The 19,929-nt window shown below is 42.9% G+C and overlaps 1 protein-coding gene across 19 annotated transcripts in view; it reads left to right on the top strand.

Moving 5' to 3' along the window:
* Positions 1 to 19,929, top strand: part of KIAA1217 (KIAA1217 ortholog) — a 426,467-nt gene that overhangs the window by 271,054 nt on the left and 135,484 nt on the right. For all 19 annotated transcript variants that reach the window (XR_008530796.1, XM_054592699.1, XM_054592708.1 and 16 more), the window contains one exon: positions 9,526 to 9,724. Coding sequence is in view for 18 of the 19 variants with exons in the window: in XM_054592699.1 (XP_054448674.1) it covers positions 9,526 to 9,724 (199 nt within the window). In the remaining variant the exon portion in view is untranslated. The remainder of the gene's footprint in view (positions 1 to 9,525; positions 9,725 to 19,929) is intronic.

The following is a 19,929-nucleotide window of genomic DNA, read 5'->3' as shown; positions in this document are numbered from 1 at the left end:
GCTGCTTCAGAAGCACACCTGGCTCTGGGTCCCAGGACTCACCTGAGAATGACAGGTGGCTGGCCTGAAGGCAGAGGTTCTCAGCAGATTCAGCCACCTGGGATGGTTTATGTAAGGGGACACAGGAGGCAGGGTGGAAGCCAGGCATGCTTATAGAAGCTCTATGCCTTTCTTCCCATCCCCTGACCTAAATCCAGCAGAGGCCTAGACTTTGGAAACAAGGAGAGGCAAAGGAGGGAGGAAAATGACCACTCTGTGGTTCTAGAAAGGATGTTGTAAGCAATTTTAGAAACGTAAACCTTCCATAATGACAATTTGTTCATTCTCCTGAGGCTAGAAGGTTGTAGAGCAGGGATAGTGGAGAAAACTAAAGTCTGAGATGATCAGTGTTTGGTAACACGTAATATTGTGTTCCTTGAATTTTTTATAAGAGTATGTAACAACTAGAAATTCTCTTAATTGAATTCAGAATTTTTACTAGGTTTGAGTTGAAAGCTTCACAAGTGCAAGAAATGGGGTGAAAGTGTCTGAATGTCATGATTAAATTAACCATGTGAGTTAATGAGTGTTAGGATAATGAGTCATTCTGAATACACTTCCATATGGGACACTTCATTGTATTTTCTAATACTCTATGGCAAATTGGGCCTTAATTAGGATGAACTAAAACTTCAGTAAGGCAATGTTGAGTTTTCTTCTCAAAATATAAGGTAATCTGAAGGGAAATAGGCTAACCAGAATCCCCAGTGTTCCCCACAGTTAACATATTACGTAAAGCTATGTTTGTTGGTTTCATTTTTTGGAGCTCAGTATTTTGACTTAGAGTGTAAAGCATCTGGAAGATGGAAATGAAAAAAAACATCATCGATGCTTCTAGCTGTTTCTTTTCTCTTTGGTTTTAGTCTCCAAACACAACACTGCAAAGAATAAGAACAAAGGTAATCTCCTAGTATAGCATAATGCCCATGGTGAACGATTTAGCAAATATTTGTTCACGATGACAAAAATGCAAGGACAGCAGCCCTTTAAAAATTAATGCTGTGCAACTGTGTTGCATGCACTTGAAACAAATGCAGAAACTAGATCCTGGTGCAGGCTCCCTGAATAGTTATGTAGAGCAGGAGCTATAAGGTAAACAATTCGAAGAAAATCTCAATAAACTAAATTTTCCTGAGTGATATGATTTCCTCTTCTTTGGGTGTTATGTATCTTCGAGTTAGGAAATTGTAGTCCTGAAAGGGCTAACTTCCACCCAATTCAACTTGTCTTAACAGGCAAGAACATGACTTAGTGAGATGATATGTTGCTCAGTTTTTGCAGAAACTGAAACTAGCGCCAGCATCTTCAGACTTCTGGTTAAATGACCTTAGTTAAATGTCAGCTCTGGAATTCTACAGATTTCATCCCAGTTCCTACACTTGCTAGAATTTCAGGTTTAAACCCTCTGTTTTCTCAATGAAATTACTGAGGGTTAAATGAGATTACCACATGAAAATCACCTAGCATAAGGCAGTAGATATTTTTTAGTTCCTTTCTTTCTTTCCTCACCCCTTCTTCAGCAGAGAATATTCCTAGAGTCTCTGTACATGCTACAGATGAAGCAGAGTGGACGTCTGTGTGAAGGCTGTTACCCCAGCGTCCCTTGGTGATAGAAAAGCCATCTTTGTATAAGAGAAAACTAGGAATGAGGGGTGGGGTTCAGGTGAACTGGTTACACAGACCACACCTTTCTGCATGAGACCAAATGACTTCGCATTTGGGTTTGTAGGTTTAGGGTTGCCTGATGATTTGGGAAAAACTCTAGAAGATTGCGATGGAAAGAGAGGGAGATTGGTTGGTGCCATGGGTCCCCATGAAGCACCGAGGGAAATCCAGCCTTACAGACTCTTAAGTCCTTGTCAGGTGACTCAGAGAGCATTTCTGCCATCCGCTGCTTCACACATCTCCCCCACTTAGGGGCAGCTCCTCGCTCAGCAGCTTAGGTTAAAAGCTACAAATGCCATGCCGTCGAAGGCGCATGACCAAGAAACGGTTCCATCTGAGCCAAAATGGGAACAATAATTCCCAACAGGATTTTTCTTTTAGGCCAAACCTGAATTTATGTGAACATCCTATCCTCCCTGATGTGGCATAAAAATGTTTTTATTTTCTCATGATAATGATACCATACAGAGTGATATTTTCGATAGAAAGAACATGTTTGGACACCCCTAACTCTGCAAAATAAAAATCTTGGTAACCCTATATTGTACCTTCCGCCATATATATTTTTAAATTATATTTTGTCAATTACTGTATTTTGCCATGTATAATGCATACCCACATTTTTGTGTGCATTATACGTGGGATTATTATGCCCATGTATTATGTGCATCCTTATTTTTCCCTCAAAAACTTGGGCAAAAAAAAGCTCATTAGACATGGCAAAATATGGCGTACTATTAAAATTGTCCCTATTTTTCTCCCTTTGTCCTTTCCACCCAGCACCCGCCACTGCCTCAGGCAATCCCCACACCATTGTTCATGTCCATGGGTGATGCTCTTTGGCTATTCCATTTCCTATACCGTACTTTATACCTATTTGTCACTCTGTCACTACCTATTTGTATATCTTCATCCCCTCACCTCTTCACCTACTCCCCCTAACTCCCCTCCCATCTGGCAACCATCAAAATGCTCTCCATATCCATGAACCTGTGTCTGTTCTTTTTGTTTGCTTAGGTTGTTTCTTAGATTCGGTTGTTGCTGGATATGTATTTATTGCCATTTTATTGTTCATAGTTTTGATCTTCTTTTTCTTAGATAAGTGCCTTTAATAATATTTCACATTATAATGGTTTGGTGATGATGAACTCCGTTACTTTTTTCTTGTCTGGGAAGCTCTTTATCTGCCCTCCAATTCTAAGTGATGTCTTTGCTAGGTAGAACAAAGGTGACTGTAGGTCCCTGCTTTTCATGTCTTTGAATATTTCTTGCCAATCCCATCTAGCCTGCAAAGCTTCTTTTGAGAAATCAGCTCATAGTCACATGGGAACTCCTCAGTATGTAATTAATTTTTTTTCTTGCTCATTTTAAGGTTTTCTCTTTATCGTTAACCTTTGGCATTTAAATTTTGATGTGTCTTAGAGTGGGCCTCTTTGCATCCTTCTTGTTTAGGACTCTCTGTTCTTCCTGGACTTGCATGTCTATTTCCTTCAACAAATTAGGGAAGTTTTCTTTTATTATTTTTTCAAATAGATTTCCAATTTCTTGCTCTCTCTTTTATCCTTTTGGCACCCTCTATCATGCAAATGTTTGACCTCTTGAAGTTGTCCCAGAGTCTTCTTACACTAGCCTTGTTTTTTAGGATTCTTTTTTCTTCTTGTTGTGATTGGTTGTTTTCTTCTTCCTTATGTTCCAAATCTTTGATTCAGTTCTTGGCTTCATCCACTCTACTGTTGCTTCCCTGTAAGTTATTCTTTATTTCAATTAGTGTACCTTTCACTTCTGACTGGATCTTTTTTACACTGTTGAGGTCCTCACTAAGTTCCTTGAGCATCCTTATACCCAGTGTTTTGAACTCTGTATCTGATAGATGGCTTATCTCCATTTCATTTAACTCCTTTTCTGGAATTTTGATCTGTTCTTTCATTTGAGCCATGTTTCTTTGTCTCCTTGTTTTGACAGCCTCCCTGTGTTTGTTTCTATGTATTAGGTAGAGCCAATTTGACACTGTCTTGGTAGAGTGGCCTAATGTAGTAGGTATCTTGTAGGGTCCAGTGGCACAGCCTCCCTTATCACCCCAGCTGGGTACTAGAGGTCTACCCTTCATGTGGGCCGAGTACACTCTCCCCTTATAGTTGAGCCTTAATTGCTGTTGGCAGGTCAATGGGAGGGATTTACCCAAACCAGTCAGCTTCAAGGACTGGCTGTGACCACTTACCACTAGCTTCCATTCTCTGTGGAGTATCAGCTGTGCAGGGGCAGGGTGGTGGTGCTCTGAGAGTGGTTCGTAGCTGTCCACTGGGTGTGCTGGGGTTTCCCAGGTGGTGCAGGCCAAGGTCAGCCCCCATCTGTGTTTTGCCTGGGGTCACCCTGCCTGAGTTGTGAAGCAATCTGAGATGGCTGCTACTTGTTCTTGGCTGAGAAAGTCCCAGGAGAATCCAAGCTGTAAATCTAGGCTGGCTGCTGCTATTGCTGGGCTTGGGCCTCACTGAGTCCAGCTGTTGCTTTTTTGATAGGATTTAGGAAATTGTGAAGCATGAGCCGAGACCAGCCATTCATATGGAAAAGCAGCTTGGGTGGGCCTGTAAGTTGGGTGGGGCAGATCTCGGGGGATCTCCAGTGCGGGGCAAACAGTTTTAGCCAGGTTGATGAAGTCTCAGATATGGCACCTGTCTGTAGCTCTGTGACTCTGTTGGGGGAAGGTTTAGGAAAGGGACCATGGCCTCTGCCAGCCTTTCTGTCTGGGAGGAATTTGTCCCCCAGCTCCTGCCTTGATGCCAGACAGTTCAGTTCCTCTCTGTATGCCATTGGTTCCTTCCAAGGTGCTACCCTGGTCTAGAGCTCAGAAAGAGTGAGTCTGAGTAAGTCCGTGTATGGGTTCTTTAAGGGGAACTGTTTTGGGCTCCAGAAGTTTCTTCCACTGAGTCAATTCCCCCTGGTTGTTGCACCAAATAAGTTGTGGGGACTTACCTTCCTGGCACTGGAATGCTCTGATGGGGGGCTGGTGTGGGGCTGGGACTCCTTGCTCCCAAGATATTCTTCCCAAATCTGTATCCACGACATGTGGTTATGGGATCAGACTGTTCCATAGCTTCATCCCTCCTACCAATCTGGATAGATATGGTTCTTTAATTATTTAGTTGTCAGGCTTCCATACAACTCAACTTCTGATGAGTTCTGAGAGACATGGTTGTGTAAGTAGGTGATATGTGTTTACCTGTGCCACTGTCTTGACCAGAAGTCCTCCCCTATATTTTTTAAGAAAGTTTAATGCTTGAAATACAAAACAATGGGAATTATTGCTCCAGAGAGTTTAACTTTCTCCATGGCTATTACTAATATTATAAATGCGTGAGCATCAAAGCAGCCTGGGCAGGGAACCTGTTATAATTGGTCTCTGGCAGTGATGGTCAGTTTGCGAGGCACACAGTCATCTTAAACTAGTTAAAGAACAAAAAAGTGAAATTGACTGGAAGGAATTAATTGGAAGGGCCTCAGTGTACTGGAATTAGGATCTGTGCCTCCTGGGGGCCCAGATAGCTCCTCTCTTTATCTTTTAGGCTTTCGCACTGGGGACATAGGCATCTCTTATCTCCATTCTCCTATACAGAGCTGCTTCCTACATTCTCTATACTTTCTTGCTCTGTTTCACATTCCCTGCCCATTTCAGCTGCAGCTCACCTCACATTTCAGGTTCTCAATAGACACTAATAGTTCCTCTGTCCCAGGACTGCATTTCCAGGGGGGGAGAAAAGGATTGGTCTAGCCAAAATGAGGTGACCATTGCTTGGTCCAGTCATCTGAGATGGGGCTAGGAGTCCTGACGATACACTTTATTGCTCAAACCAGTGTATGTTTGAGAGTGAAAGAAGGTCACTAATAATGATTACATTAAAACAACAGGTACAAAGCAGAACTGTCCCAGAGAAGCTGCAGAGTATGTTGACTCTAGATATGGAACACTGGGCTTCAGGGGCTTAATCAAGTGGGCGGGGAAGGATTCCTTGGAGAAGGGGAACATTGTGTGGAAGCAGGAACACTTTAAAAAATGGCTGAGTCAAATCAACTAATAGGAGTGGAACTTTTTTTGTGTATTCAGTATTGCTGGAAAGGATTGCAGGAGGCATAATCCTGCCATGAGATTGCCTGTGGGAAGAGACAACTTGGTACTCAACTGCTTTTGGATGTCGTGTATCTGGTAGCTCAGTTGAGGCAGCAGAGAAAGACATCAGGCTCTCATTCCTCAGAGTGTGCACAGTGAGGGAAAAAAACCTTAGTTGCTCTGCCTTCTCCTCTTGCATGCCCCTTGAGTACATGAAGACCTGAGAATGTGCGCAGGTGACCTAGCTCAGTGCACCCCTTAGCAATCCCTCACCCATGTTCTTCTTCCCTTTAACGTCAGGTCTTATCCCCCTAAAGCCCTTCTGCACTCACAGTGACACATCTCTTAGCTCTTCTTGTCCAGATGTTAAGTCTATATTGTCCTTAGCTCCAAACTCTACCTTAAAAGCATTATGAGCTCAAGAACTATATATGACACTTCTAACCCCTGGAGCCTAGCCCTGTGCTGAGCACTGAATCCTTGTTCCAAATGCTTTTTACTTTTCTTTTGAAAAATCATAGGGTATTTGACACTAGTGTCAGCAATTTCCTTTGTCTTTTCTTTGTACTAAGTGATGTCTCTCATCAGCAAGCTGGCATCAGAGGGGAAGGTACTATGTGAGGAGATTGCTAATGTGCAATAATAGTTTGCAGTAAGAAAGTGAATGACATAAAAATGAGGGGAGGGTTGTTTTGTTTTGTTTTGTTTTTGAACTGAGTAGCTGTGGAAAGGAAGTTAAAAATGAAGATTTAGCCCTTACATCTTTATTTTTATACATACTACTACCATGATGACCCTGAATAAGAAAAGAAATTTAATTTTGATTTTCTTCAAGGATTATTGCCCTTTGCAATGGAAAATGACAACTCATTAAATGTATCATGTCTGCCGTAGGTTGCAAAGATGACCAGAAAACAGAGGTTCTAAAATGAAACCATGTTGCTTGAAGTAATATTATTTCTTAGCTATCTTGCTAAACTGAATGTCTTTTTTTGTTTGTTTGTTTTAAGTCAAGGTTGAGGACATCTGAGCTTGATATTCTGCTGAGCATAGTAACCAGGTTCATTGCTCAACATACTTCATTGAAGACTGTATAAGTTTATGCAAATTTTGGGGAGCTGCACAGTGAGGTAGGGTTGGTTTTTCTAGTCAAACAATCCTCTTAAAGAGTGCCAAAGCCAGATCTTAACCTCCATAACAGAAGCAAATTTTATGAGAAACAAATCTGGGAATAAACCACTTTGGAGGCTTGTGCAGAAAAATTAACGCAAAGCTGCAACTTAACTGTCAGTGGGTGTTCTTTTGGCTCTATTACTGGCATATAATCTGAGCTGAGTGTTTCCTATGAACACCCAGGTTGCCCACCTCCATGAAGCCACATCCTGCACTGAAGCAGGTGCGGGGCACTGAGTGCCGACCTTATTCCTGTCTCCCCCATGGAAAGGTCTTGAGAGGTGTAGCAAGCTGTGGGCATCCTGCCAAGAGGAGTGCCCTTGTACTTTTAGGAGGAAAGGCGGGCAAGAAGCTGGTCATCGCACCTTCTAAGGGTCCCCCTGGAGTGTCAGGCACATCTGGGCATCCCTGAAAGGGCTCTGTAGCTGGAGCCTGAGGCAGTTCTGGCTACGTAATTATCAGTGTACCTTCTTGCTAAAATCATTATGAATTTCAAGACAGCCACAGCAGATTGTGAAACCGACTGTGAAACCCTGTCAAGGACAGGGCCCGGTGTGACTGCGCAGGCTGCACACCCACGAAGCGGGTTCTGCCTTGACAGCCAAGCTCCTTGGTGCCTCACTTCAAAAGGCATTGGCATCCTTAGGAAGACAGAGAAAATTAGGGAATGCAAACACACCAAAATATCGGCTACCAGGGACACTAACAGTATGTATACACAAATCATATATGCCACCGCCGGCCATCAATGTCTTTGGCATCTTATGAAGTGAAAACTCACCCACCTGATTAACTCAGATCAGTGTGCCTCCCAGAAGGTGCACGTCAGGGCAGGCGGTGGGAGGGGAAAGCTGAGATAATACATTCATGCAGCCTAATACCCCCAGTTTTTCTGAATCCCTTTCTCCAACTGTCTGCAACATGCATAATCTGCAACCTCTGCACAACAGCAGAGTAATCTTCTAAAAAGTACATCTGATCCTGGCCCCCTGGCCTTTTTTCCTGCCTAAATGATATTCTGGTACCTTAGAGTCAAGGTGAGAATTCTCACCTTGACTCCAGGCCTATGTGTTTTCTGGTCTCTGCGCGACTCTAGCCCCACGGAGCCCCCAGTGAGTGCCGCTTCTTTCTGCCTCCCGCATTTTGCATGTACTCTTCCCGCCACCTGGAATGGCTTTCCTGCTTTTCGTTCCTCCCCTGTGGTTTCCCCTTTCCTCCCAACTTCCCTCTTTATTTAAATCACAGTTCACATGTTTTTCCAACCCTCCACCTTCACCACTGTCTCCCCACCAGTCTGGGTTATAGGCTCTCTTTGCACCTTTAATTTGACGGCAGTGTCTATCAGCTGACTGGACTGTAAGCACCGTCAAGGTGGAGTCATGTCTGTTCTGTGCATCATTGTGTTCCGAGACCTAGCATAGTGCCTGGAGCATGGTGGATGCGCAACAGATGTCTGCTGAAAGTATGAATGGCTGTACCACACAGTTCATAGTTTACACTTGCTTATATGATACGTTGTGTTATTTGTTGTCCTTCACTAATTTCATTGATTAGTTTTGAAACTCTGACATCAGGCTACATTTCTGCTTTTCTGCATCTTCCCCAGTGCTCAACCAGTAATACATGGTCAAGGAATGTTATTGACTAATAGCTTGTAAGCATTTTTACACATCCTACTTCCTGCCATTACAGTACAGAAAACTAAGAGAGAAATTCAATTATATATATTGTGTAAGTTACTATATATACTTCCTGCAGATTGGCAAGGTAATAACCAAAGCTAGACATAATCTCATTTTTAGGATTTGTGCTTCAAAAGAAAAGTTCAATAGTGATACAAATATCTCCCTCACAATCTTAGGTTATTGATTTTGGAAATATTCTTGATATAAGGCTTTAAAAGACTGGCTGTGTTCAGCATATTCTGATGTAAATGCATTATCCATTTAGGTATATAGTCATGTGCCTCTTAATGATGAGGCTATGTTCTGAGAAATGCATCATTAGGCAATTTTGTCATTGCATGAACATCATAGAGTGCACTTAGATACACAAACCTAGATAGTGGAGCCTACTACACACCTAGGCTGTGTATAATCTTGTGGGACCACTATTGTATATGCAGTCAGTCAGTGACCAAAAGGTTCTTATTGAACACGTGGCTATATATAAATGTGCACAATCCCATACATACGATAACTGTCAGAATTTGTCGGCAAAAGGAATTGATATGCTGTCATTCTTTCCTATAATGTGGCTTGTCCTCAATGCCTTGTTCAAAATGGCATTTGTAAGGTAGATGTTTAGTGATAAAAATCTTACTGGAATGCTCAGGGAGAATATGGTTGTTTTGTTTTGTTTTTCAGTAACTTTTACAACTGGAACTTTTACCCACCGGGTCTCTAGTTCTATCCAGTCTTTCTGATGGACTTCTTCCCCTTGCTATATTGTTTTTGTAGATTGGCAGACCTCGATAGCATTGAAAATATTTTTAGCATAATTAATAATAGTTTATTTTTCCACTTTCTTTCAAATGCCTTTTTCAGACAAGAAGCCCCAAACTGTCTCACAGTCCTCAACCTCCCAGTTTGGGTGAGCCGGTCGAGCATTTATCAGAGACGTCTGGTGATTCTTTGGAAGCCATGTCTGAGGTAGAAGCTCCAAGTCCTTTTTCCAGAGGCAGCCGGACTCGAGCAAGCCTTCCAGTGGTGAGAACAACCAACCAGACAAAAGAAAGATCTCTAGGTGAGCCTCAAAAAAGCAATTTCTCATGCCCTTTTATTACTGCAACATGTCTGTTTTTATACTTCTGAACACATACCCCTGGAACAGAAGGTTAATTTGATTTTAATTTGTAAAAGTACAAGTCCTTTTAAGAAACTTCACGGATTGAACGTCAACCATGAAGACTTCGCCTGCTGGGGAAGCAGGCAAGTCTAAGTCGTCTTTGGGACTGGGCACATTTGGACCCGGCGTCGAGCCAGGATGCTAGCAGTAGTTGCCTGTGTTCCTGGTATAGGGAATAGCAGGGGACAGACCAGAATGAGTGTTGTTTCCCAGGAACCACCTTCCCCATCTCAGAAGCCTGGCCAGTTGGGGTATGGGCCCTGCGACTGCCTGGTAGTCCGGAGGAGGCTTTGAATGGCTCCAGGAAGAAGTGCAATGTGGCCAAAACGCCAATGGATGTTAGTGAAAGCTGTAAACTGAGGCTGTTCCTCCCACCAGCACACAAAGGGATAGGGGGGCTTGGCATGCATTTGGCGTAGCATTTCCTTTCAACAAACTTTCAGGAAAAACAGGTTTGTCACTTTCTGCCTTACTCCTTGTCATCTTCATGTTGGATATTCACTTTCTATCTTGTTCTACTATTTTTTTTCTGGCCCTTGAACAAAATGTACAGGTTATGAGGACTTCGACCTCTTTGCAAGTGTTCTGGTTGCTTAACCTGCCATTTCAAGTTTCCCACTTGACACCTGCATTTGCAGACAGAAGGGGTCAGGGGAAGAGAGGCGAGGAACTGGGTCAACTTGAAAATGCTTCGCGGTTTGGCCCCATGCACAGGACAGCTAAATTCTGCCTTGTAAAACCTAGCAAATACTTTGCTTGAAGAAGAAAAGAGATGAAAGATGGGAAGAGGTATCCTGAATTTGTTCTTCACTTATAGATGACGAGATTTGGTTCAGGCATTGTCCTAGCTGCCCCTAAAAAAAAAAAAAATACAAAAACAAAAGCAAAAACAAAAAACCTCTATTATTATTTGCATTATCAATATTAATTCTTAAAATTAAATTTGTATGCCTCATTTTAGCTTACAATCCAAGTTCCTCATTTCACAAATAAGAGAAAAAAGCCACAGAAAATCTGCTATTGTTGTTGTTTTCCATTTTTGGAGGTCAGTAAGTTAATTAAATGGCAGAAGCAGTTAGTCTAGGCCTTCAGTTCCTATCAGCTCCTTTACAAATGAAGGCAAAGGGGTGCGATACACCAAAGGAGCATATGGGCCAGGCCAGTGTCAGGAGGACACAGGCTCCACACTGGTACCAGGCTAGGGCTTTGCAGCCCTATTATGGAGCCTCGTGCTCTCTTAAACCCACTCATGCTTGATCCAAGAGCACCAGGAGCCATTAAGGAGTGGAATTTCTCCTTAGTGCTTTGCAGGAAATGAGTGAGGTTCAGTTCTCTGAACTGAAGATAGTCTGTAAAGATACCCGGTGTTTTGCAAAATAAAATGAAGATAAGAATGAATGCCTCTGTGCCTTCCCCCATACCTGCAGGACACGGAGCCTGTTGGATAATGGACCCTTTGTCTTGCAGGCAGGAAGTTCCCTGCATCCAAGCTCAGTTGGCAGTGCAGGTAGATACTGGCAGCTTCGGGAAGCAAGCCTCAGGGCCCGGGGTGGCAGGAGCCCATGGCCGCCTTGCCCTAGGAAGGGCGGCTGGTGTTTTCTCGTGATGTGGCTGGCCTTCTGCAAAACACTGAAGTTTTACTCGGAGCGCACTTTGCTATAAAGTTCCTGAGAGTGCAGAGTCACAGCTGATTAAAAAGTGCATTGGGGTTGTTTATTCTTCCAGCTTTATGAGGGGCTTTTGGCCTGGGATTTTTACAACTCCAGGATAAAAACAAAGGAACACAGTGAGAGGAGAGGAATGAGAAGTTTCCCCAAGCAAGGGGCAAGGGCAGTTGTGGTTCCAGAACATGAATTGGCATTGGGCCAATGGGATTGGCACTGCCCTCGATCGCCCCTTGGTGGCCTGTTTGAGAATGTCCCCCCAGCCACACCTGACTTTGTGGAGTAATTAATTCAATTGAGTCTGGATGGGAAATAAACAGGAAAGTGAGTCAGATGGAGTGTAAACACAGCCTCCCTGCCAGGGACCTCATTCATCTGTATGTTCAGGAAAACCCCTGTGTTCCTGGCTTCATTTAACACTCAAGACACAGGCTCCTGGGAATAGCAGGCTCCCCTGAGAGCCGGGAGCCAAGAGCAGCAGGTGTGTCCCAGGCCTTGGCGACTCCAGGCCTCAGAGGCTGCAGCTTGGATGCTGAGCTGGGACCTCCTGCAAACCCACTGTGTGGGTGCCTTTTTGTCACCTGGGTATCTTTTAGTATCTGTACATTGTCCTTTTACCTTAATCCACAAAATTTTAAGGTCTCCCCAAAGCCCTGTTGATCCTGTCCTTATTTAAAATTTTCATAGTTTCTTGGTCATGGGTTTTAGCATTAATTTTGATTTTTTTTAAAAGTCACCCATAAATTATTATTGACCTTGATTACTGAGTATTTTGGGACCCCTTAAATTTCGTACCCATAGAGAGTGCCACACTCTTCTCACTCCCGTGGCTGCCCTGTGTGTCACCCCAGGAAGACACGTACCACTGCTGTGGCCCCAAAGCCACAGAGCCCGGGAGGAGGCCGGTCAAGCCCAGGTCCCAGGCTACTCTTTTGCACAAGCACAGTGTGTCCCTCGGGGCCTTCCTCAGGTCAGGCAGTGCAGCGGAGAGGCCTGGCCTCCCTGAGGGTGGAGCCTGGACTAGACAAATCCTCAATCCAGCACGGCTCCCTGAAGGGAGTGAAACTCATCCTTATTTTGGGCAGCTGTGCCTACAGATAAACTTCTGCCTGCTTAATCATTTTCCCACTTGACTGATTCCTCCCTGCTGTTACCTGAGCTATTTAAGAGGTGGGAGTAGCACAGGGAGGTCGTGTGCATTTCACGAGGCTTTGAGAAGGCAAGGAGGAGAGGAGGGAGAGCCACAGCTATGGTTTCGGACAGAGAAGTCGGTGTCTGTTACAGGATTTTCCCGCGGATGCCTTCCTCCAGGCAGAATGTGGGCTCCTTGTTTGGAGGAGTGCAGGCAGGAGCAAATGACAACACAGCTCACACGTCCTTTCTGATGCTGAGGGCAAGCTAGCCATTCTTGGAGGTTTACTAGGCAGAAAAGTAAAGAAAGAAATGTGCTCAGCAGCTCTGATTTATAGTATGACCAGGTTCCAATGATCTACACCTCTAAACCTTTACTTCTGCAGAGTCCTGGGTTCCCGGCCCATGCCACCCCTCGTAGTCCAAACAAAATTCTTCTCAGTGGCATTTATACCATGTCTCCTTCCCTCTCTCTTCAGTGAAAATGGAGAAGATGAAGAGAAAGGAAGTCTACAGAATAAAGTAAAAACCGCTTTGCAGTAGAGTTTGGTTTTAGAAATAATTTCCATGAAAAACTGCCCCGCTGATGATATTAGGTCTGGGTCTCAATGATGGGGTCGTTCGTTGCCTTTTAATCATCGCTGTCTTATAAATGCCTGTCTGGAATGTGACTATAGGCAGGGGCTGGGGTCTGGCCACTCCGCAGTCAGCCTGGGGGTGGGGGGAAGTAGCCGCAAGATGTCCCCACCCTTCTGTGTGCGCTCAGGAATTTGAAAATAAAACTCCTGTGCAAACAAGAAGAGCAGCAGCACTTCCTTCTCACTGTAGCCAGATGTCCGTGTTGACCATATTCTGAATGATTAGCTTGTCTTTTCATGCTCTTAAAGAGATCTGTTATGCTCTTAAAAAGAGTCCATTTTATCAGTTTTTCCTTTTATGGATTGCACTTTTGTGGTTATGTCTAAGAACTCTTCACAAAGGTAAAGATCCTAAATAATATCTATACATTTTATATTTATGTATTGTGCATTTAGGTCCACAATCCATTTTGGGTTAATTTTTGTTTAAGGTGTGATGCCTAGAAAAGAGACCTCCCTTTACCAGCCCACAGCCAGACGTGTTGCCATTTCTGTAACAAGTTGTCTCTTAAACACTCAGACTCAGCAAGCAAGAATGATTGTAAATAGCTCAGGAGGATTTTAGACTAATTGAGGGAGAACTTTTTCCATGTGTGTGACTTGTTGAGTATATACGTGGCTCTTCTATTCCAATGTGGTCACAGCGACGGTGACCATTCCCTGGGCGAGGGAGGGATTTAAGGAACAGAAGGTTCATGGTTGCCAGAACTTTCCCTCTTGTGCACAAGAACAGGTAGGAGGTTAGAGCAAAGGATTGAGGAAATCTCCATCTACCAAGTGGAAAGCCAAGAAGGATTATGAGCAAAGACTGTAAGACTCAGATTATTTGAGTATGAACCTTGTCTCTTGGATAGTTAAAATAGAAATAAATTTTAGACAAATGAAAAGTAGTGTCGCTTTGTACAGTAAGTGAAACATTTATGAAATTTGTTTTTTCTAAGTGCTAACAGTGATCAAAATGTAATGTTATAAAAACAAAAATTTACAAGAGTGAGTTTCATAGCAGGTCAATAGGTTTGGGCCACATTCCTGACCTTTTGTGGTACAATTGAAGAAAAGGTCGGAGTATTTTCTCCAGTATGGGAACTGAGTATATGGGGTATGTAGATATGGCAGCTGGCTGGCGTGGTCCACTCCAACCTCCTACTGGTTTGCCTTCCTTAACTTTGGAGGAAGAAAACTGACTCATTCTGGAATATCAAAGGCGCTGGGCTCCAGAAGTAGGAACCAAGGCATTTATGGAGACTTTTGGTTTTTCTTCAGCATCATTTGCCAAAGTCCTAGGGCATAGTCACCAGCTTGACAGCATTGAGTGAGAGGGTGCAAAGCATCCATTGTTCCGGTAGTGAGGGCAGAGGTGTGGCCTGGCTTTCCAGTACCTGCTGGCAGCTTCCTGCTCCAGGTGGTGTGGCTTTGGAGTCACAGCTGTGGGGGTTGGTGGGAAGCTTCTTTTTCAGTTAGGTTCTGCAGTGTCCCAGTTCCACAGTTTAAATCAGCCTAACGATTCTGCATACCACATAATAAATCTCTATTTGCTTAAACTAGCTCAGTTCTCTGCAACTGAACCCTGACTGATACAAATCAGCAAATCAGGGGTCTGATTTGCTGATTTGTAGAAATTGTAGTACTGCCTATTCTTGGTATTTCAGAAAATATAACAAGTACCAGTAGGTTCAGATAAACAACTTCTAGAGACTTGGCAGTGAACTGGAGGTGTGGTTTTCAAATTGTGTTCCTCAGAACTCTAGAGTACTGTGGAGTTTCCTCTGACATAAATATTGTAGTTTAAGATTTAATTTTTAAAAAAATGAGCTATGCTAAACTGCTAACACACGTACCTAGTAAAAACTTTAAATAAACCAGGGGTATGGGGAAAGGGAGAAAGAGGCAGGGCGAGAGAGAGAGAGAGGAAGGGAAAGGAAGGAAGGAAGCAAAGGAGAAGAAGAAACGGGGAGGGGGAAGAAAGGAAGGAAGTTAGTTCTGAAGAAATTATATAACAGGAGGTATTTAGGATTTTAATTTGGCTAAATTAGATGAGTCAAAAAGTTTACCTCTTAGCTTTCTTGCACTTGATATAGTGAATGTCTTGAAAGGTAGCTTTTATAAATGGAATCAGTCTTTAAGAAAACAAATGGATTTGGGATTGGGAATTAAACACCAAAAGGAATATTTCAAGAACTCTTTTGGTATACTGAAACAGTTGTTGTGAAAAAAGTAATCACCCCTAATTTTCCTTTATGAGTTTGAATTTTTATATGAGGATATCTGAGAGAAGGGAATACTTATTCAAGTTTACCACTTGGCTCTCATTTCACCCATAAAAAAGAATGTTCTTGTAAAAGATTATGTAGACTCATGATGTGTTCATGCTTACATTAAAAAAAAGTCAGTCAGATGTCTTTAGCAATCTCTTGGTGTTACAATTCCTGGGCTGAAACTTGGAAATGATTTCCGAGACTTCGCAGAAATTGTTTAGTTAATAAGGTACCTGAGAAGGTCAGTAGCCTTTCCAATATCTCTAGGTTTACATTGTAGACCAGATGCAGGTATGAAAAGCATCAGCAGAGGTGAAGAGGAGATTTGCTTGATTCCTAGGGTTGGAGCCCCCCTGGAGTCACGATTATTTTCAGGGTCTGCAGGCATATATGATGAGGAGTCTTGGAAAGGACTTGGGGTCTGCTGTTTCTCTTTCTTTCTTTACAACCAGGGTGTTCCTAAAGCTGGACTGCAGGTCATCTTTTTGTAAAGTTAACATAAAAACATTTTGATAATGCAGGGGGAGATATGAGGTTTGAGAGCTGGTTATGGAGTTATGGGGTTTAATTTCCACAGCCAGTTCAGAAAATTAATCTATCAATAAGACAGTGTGAAATTTTTCTTTCTGTATCTGTCACAGCCATGATACCCTATCCTGAGACACCTAGAAAATTTCGTTTGCTTTTTTTCCCTAATGTAAAAAATATTCTTATTCAGAAAAAGAACTCTTCATCAAGTTTCATAAGACAACATGAGAGAAGGTAAGGCAAGTTTAATCTGTTATTTATACCTCTCTACATCCAAAATAGATATGATTTGGCTTATTCAAAAACAATAAAAGCATATAAGAACCATTTAAAAAAAGAATTAATATAATAGCAGTTAGGCACAATATGTGTGCCAGAGAAATTAAGATGAGGATGATTGTTATAATTGCAGCCAGACAAAAAAAAAGGTGTGTGGGATAAAAGGAAAAATGTAACGAATCTAGTAGATTTCATTATTTAAGGATAGATTTATACTGGCTTATTAGGAAAAAAAAAAAGCTTTAAAGAATTATAATCCAAGAACTCCTGTACCTTAATGTAGACATTGCATTACACATCGACATTTATATTTACCAGTTTTATAAAACAAACTTCTCATATAGCTACATCTTTATATAAAACTTCAAAATCCAAGGGCATAATATGAAACTATGTCTTTTGAACTCTACAGATGTCTGAGGCATGGAAAAAGTTGATATCGTTTTGATAATTCACCTGGCTTTCAGATGATTGGCCCTTGGGGACTGACTTAGCAAGCGGACAACTTAAGGTGGAGAAGAAAATTTGAGGGGCAGGTCATTATCGAAAGCTTTGAACAGCAAGAAAGGTAGAGAAGGAATCTCTCCCATGATGACAAAATTCCAGATTTTTTATATTTTCTAATAATGCCAGCTGTTACTCTGTACTCTCTCCAGGAATGAGATTGGAAATACATGGCTTCAGGTGACGTACTCTCATATGCTCTGCTCTGGGTTTGTTAGAACCGGACACATCAACAAAATGTGCCTGAACTTCTTACAGGGAAGAGATTTAGTTTGTCAATCTCTTGTTTTCCTTTGCTATGAAAACTCAACCTAAAATCTTTTGACTAAGTTTTGCTCTTTTTTTTTTTTTTTTTTTTGGTAAATACAAGGTTCTGCATTCTGCACTATTAGAGGGTAGCCATGTGTCTTCTGAGACAAAGGAGTTGGTGAAGGTTCCAGGTAACGCCCCGTCAGATTTCTCAAGTTAGTTCTGTGATGTGGGATTGCAATGAAGCTGCCTTGGGGTCTGGAGATGAGGTCCTGCCTGGCCCACCAGGGGGCTCACTCACCATCCAAAAGCTGGTTTTGAAAAGGAAGGCAGGGGAACCCCCAAGGTACCGCCATGATGGTGGTACCTCAGTTCTAGTCAATATGAGTTGCTCCCTTAGGGACTTTCACTGGTTGAATTGCATCCTCCCAAATTCATAAGTTGAAGCCCTCATCTACCTCAGTACCTCAAAATGTAACTGTATTTAGAGACAGGGCTTTTAAAGGGGTAATTACATTAAAACAAGAACTCTTAAGCGTGGGCCCTCATCCAATACAACCGGTGTTCTTATGGGAAGAGGACACTAGGACACAGACACACACAGAGGCAGGACCCTGTGAAGGCATAAGAAGACAGCCGTCTACAAGCCAAGGAAAAAGGCCTCAGGAGGACCACCGCTGCTGACCTTGATTTCAGATTTCTAGCCTGCATTCCTGTGAGGAAATAAGCTTTTTGAGTTTAGCCCACCCTTTCCATGGGGCTTTGTTACGGCAGCCCGTGCAGACTAATACAGGGGCCCAGGACACTCTTCTTTCCTCCACCTTTTCTCATTTGAGGGGACAGTCAGGCCGTGCCTCAAACTCAGAAAGTGTTTCTTCAGGACCATGAAATTAGCATCATCAGGTTTTCTGTTTATTTTAATTTGGTTTTATTCCAGCCTCTTCAACCTTCACACAGTGTACCGACCTGGTTTCTTTGCATTAACCAGGGGGAAATCTAAGCCCCCCTGGAACAGAGTCAACTTCCATGACTACCTTTTGGTTTGGCATCTCCCAAGGCCCAACCTCCAATGTAGTAAATGAGAGCAGCGGGGCACCTAACTGACGGAACTATTTCCCGTCAAGAAAAGCTCCCATTTCATCATGCTGGGTCTGAGTTCTCCAAGGCTTGGTAATGTCATTAAAAATGATGTTCCCACCAACTTTTCACTTTCAGAATTTTTCCAAGGTGTTAATTGGCTTTCAGGCATCTCTGGCTAAGTATCTTCCAGCAATATATAGCTAGACGTGATAAAAATCAATCCTTCCTTCCCTCCCCCGCAACCAACACACACATAAGTTTTGCTCACTTCTCAATTTTTCCCTCACTCCTGTATTTATGCATTTATTAAGAATCTATTGAATTCCTGGCACCATTAACAGTGCCGTGGTGAGTTATTTTAAAAATATATGAAATCTGGTTCTTGTATGTAAGGAATTTTCAGTATAACTAAAGGCACATGGTAACCATGTAAGGACTTTAAAATACATATAAATCAAAAAGTACAAAGAAGCTGTGCGTACACCCAGACATGCTGGCTTCCCGGCTGTTCCAGCAGCCTCCCCCCTCAGGAGCCATGCCCACGCTGCTCTCTCTGCCTGGATTCATCCCCCGATTCCTGTCCCCCATGTCTCATGACCCCCCTCCTCACTTCATTCAGACATCTGTTCAGATGGGACTCATAGGAGAGACCTCCAGTGAGAAAGGTAGTATCCACCCCATGTTGCCCTGCTGCATTTTTTCCTCATGACACTTATCATTTAGCAATGTGGTTTTCGAGCTTTTTCCAGCTCTACTTCTTGAGCTCTGGTTCGGTAGATACGGGGTGGGACCCCAGAATTTGATGTCTCTAACAAGTTCCCAGGTGATGCTGATGCTAGTCTGCAGATCACTGATTCAAGGTAGTATTATGCCCTAGGAAAGATTTCAAAGTGTTATTACAATGTAGCACCACATGAGGGCATTTTAATCACCCCCTCGTAGGGGATGGAAAGCAATCATACTTTTGGCAGGAAAATAAGGAGGGCTCAAGTGTCTGGCCTCCATCACGTCCTTGAACTAGAGTGTTCAATCCCAGTACACATGACTAGCAGGACCCTGCACACCTCAGCCTGTCTTGCCTTCTGTCTTGTGCCGTTCTTATTTTTGATCCCTGATTTCTGAACTACTACTTTCTTTTTTGGTAATTTTTTTATTGATTGATTTTTTGAGAGAGGAAGGGAGAGAAGAGAGAGAAACATTGATTTGTTGTTCCACTTATTTATGGATTCTTTATGTGCCCTAACCTGGGATCAAACCCACAACTTTGGGTATCACAGACAATGCGCTATCAGAGCTACCTGGCCAAGGCAGAGATCTCTGAACTACTTTTATCTGCCACCTCATCCTTCAGGTTGACATACTTAGATAGATTGGCAGACTCAACAATAAAAAGGTGGCTGACCTTTCTAGATGACTTCTGCCTCTCTCTGTCACATCCCAGTTTCCAGAATTCAGGAATTTCTCCCACCAACGTCCTGTCCTTGTCTGCCCCAGGGAACTCTATGCCGTTCATGGTCGATTAGCACCCAGATGTTGCTACTCCTTCTTGAGTTGACAAGGCAGAGGCAAATGGACCAGGACAGTTCCGGCTGAAGATTTTCCTGAGGAGGGAAGTTCCCTTGGGACACGATGTTTTGTACTTTGATTCAATAATTGGTTTTGCATGATTCTCAGGTTATGTATTTTCCTATGCTCCCATTTGTCTTCATAAGAGCCAAGTAATGCCCTGGCTGGTGTGGCTCAGTGGACTGAGCACCGACCTGCAAATTGAAAAG

Source organism: Pteronotus mesoamericanus, unplaced genomic scaffold (genome assembly GCF_021234165.1).
Source record: "Pteronotus mesoamericanus isolate MK-2021 breed Mesoamerican mustached bat unplaced genomic scaffold, CSHL_Meso_final contig_130, whole genome shotgun sequence".
NCBI classification, from domain to species: domain Eukaryota; kingdom Metazoa; phylum Chordata; class Mammalia; order Chiroptera; family Mormoopidae; genus Pteronotus; species Pteronotus mesoamericanus.
This window is presented reverse-complemented; position numbering and strand designations above follow the sequence as displayed.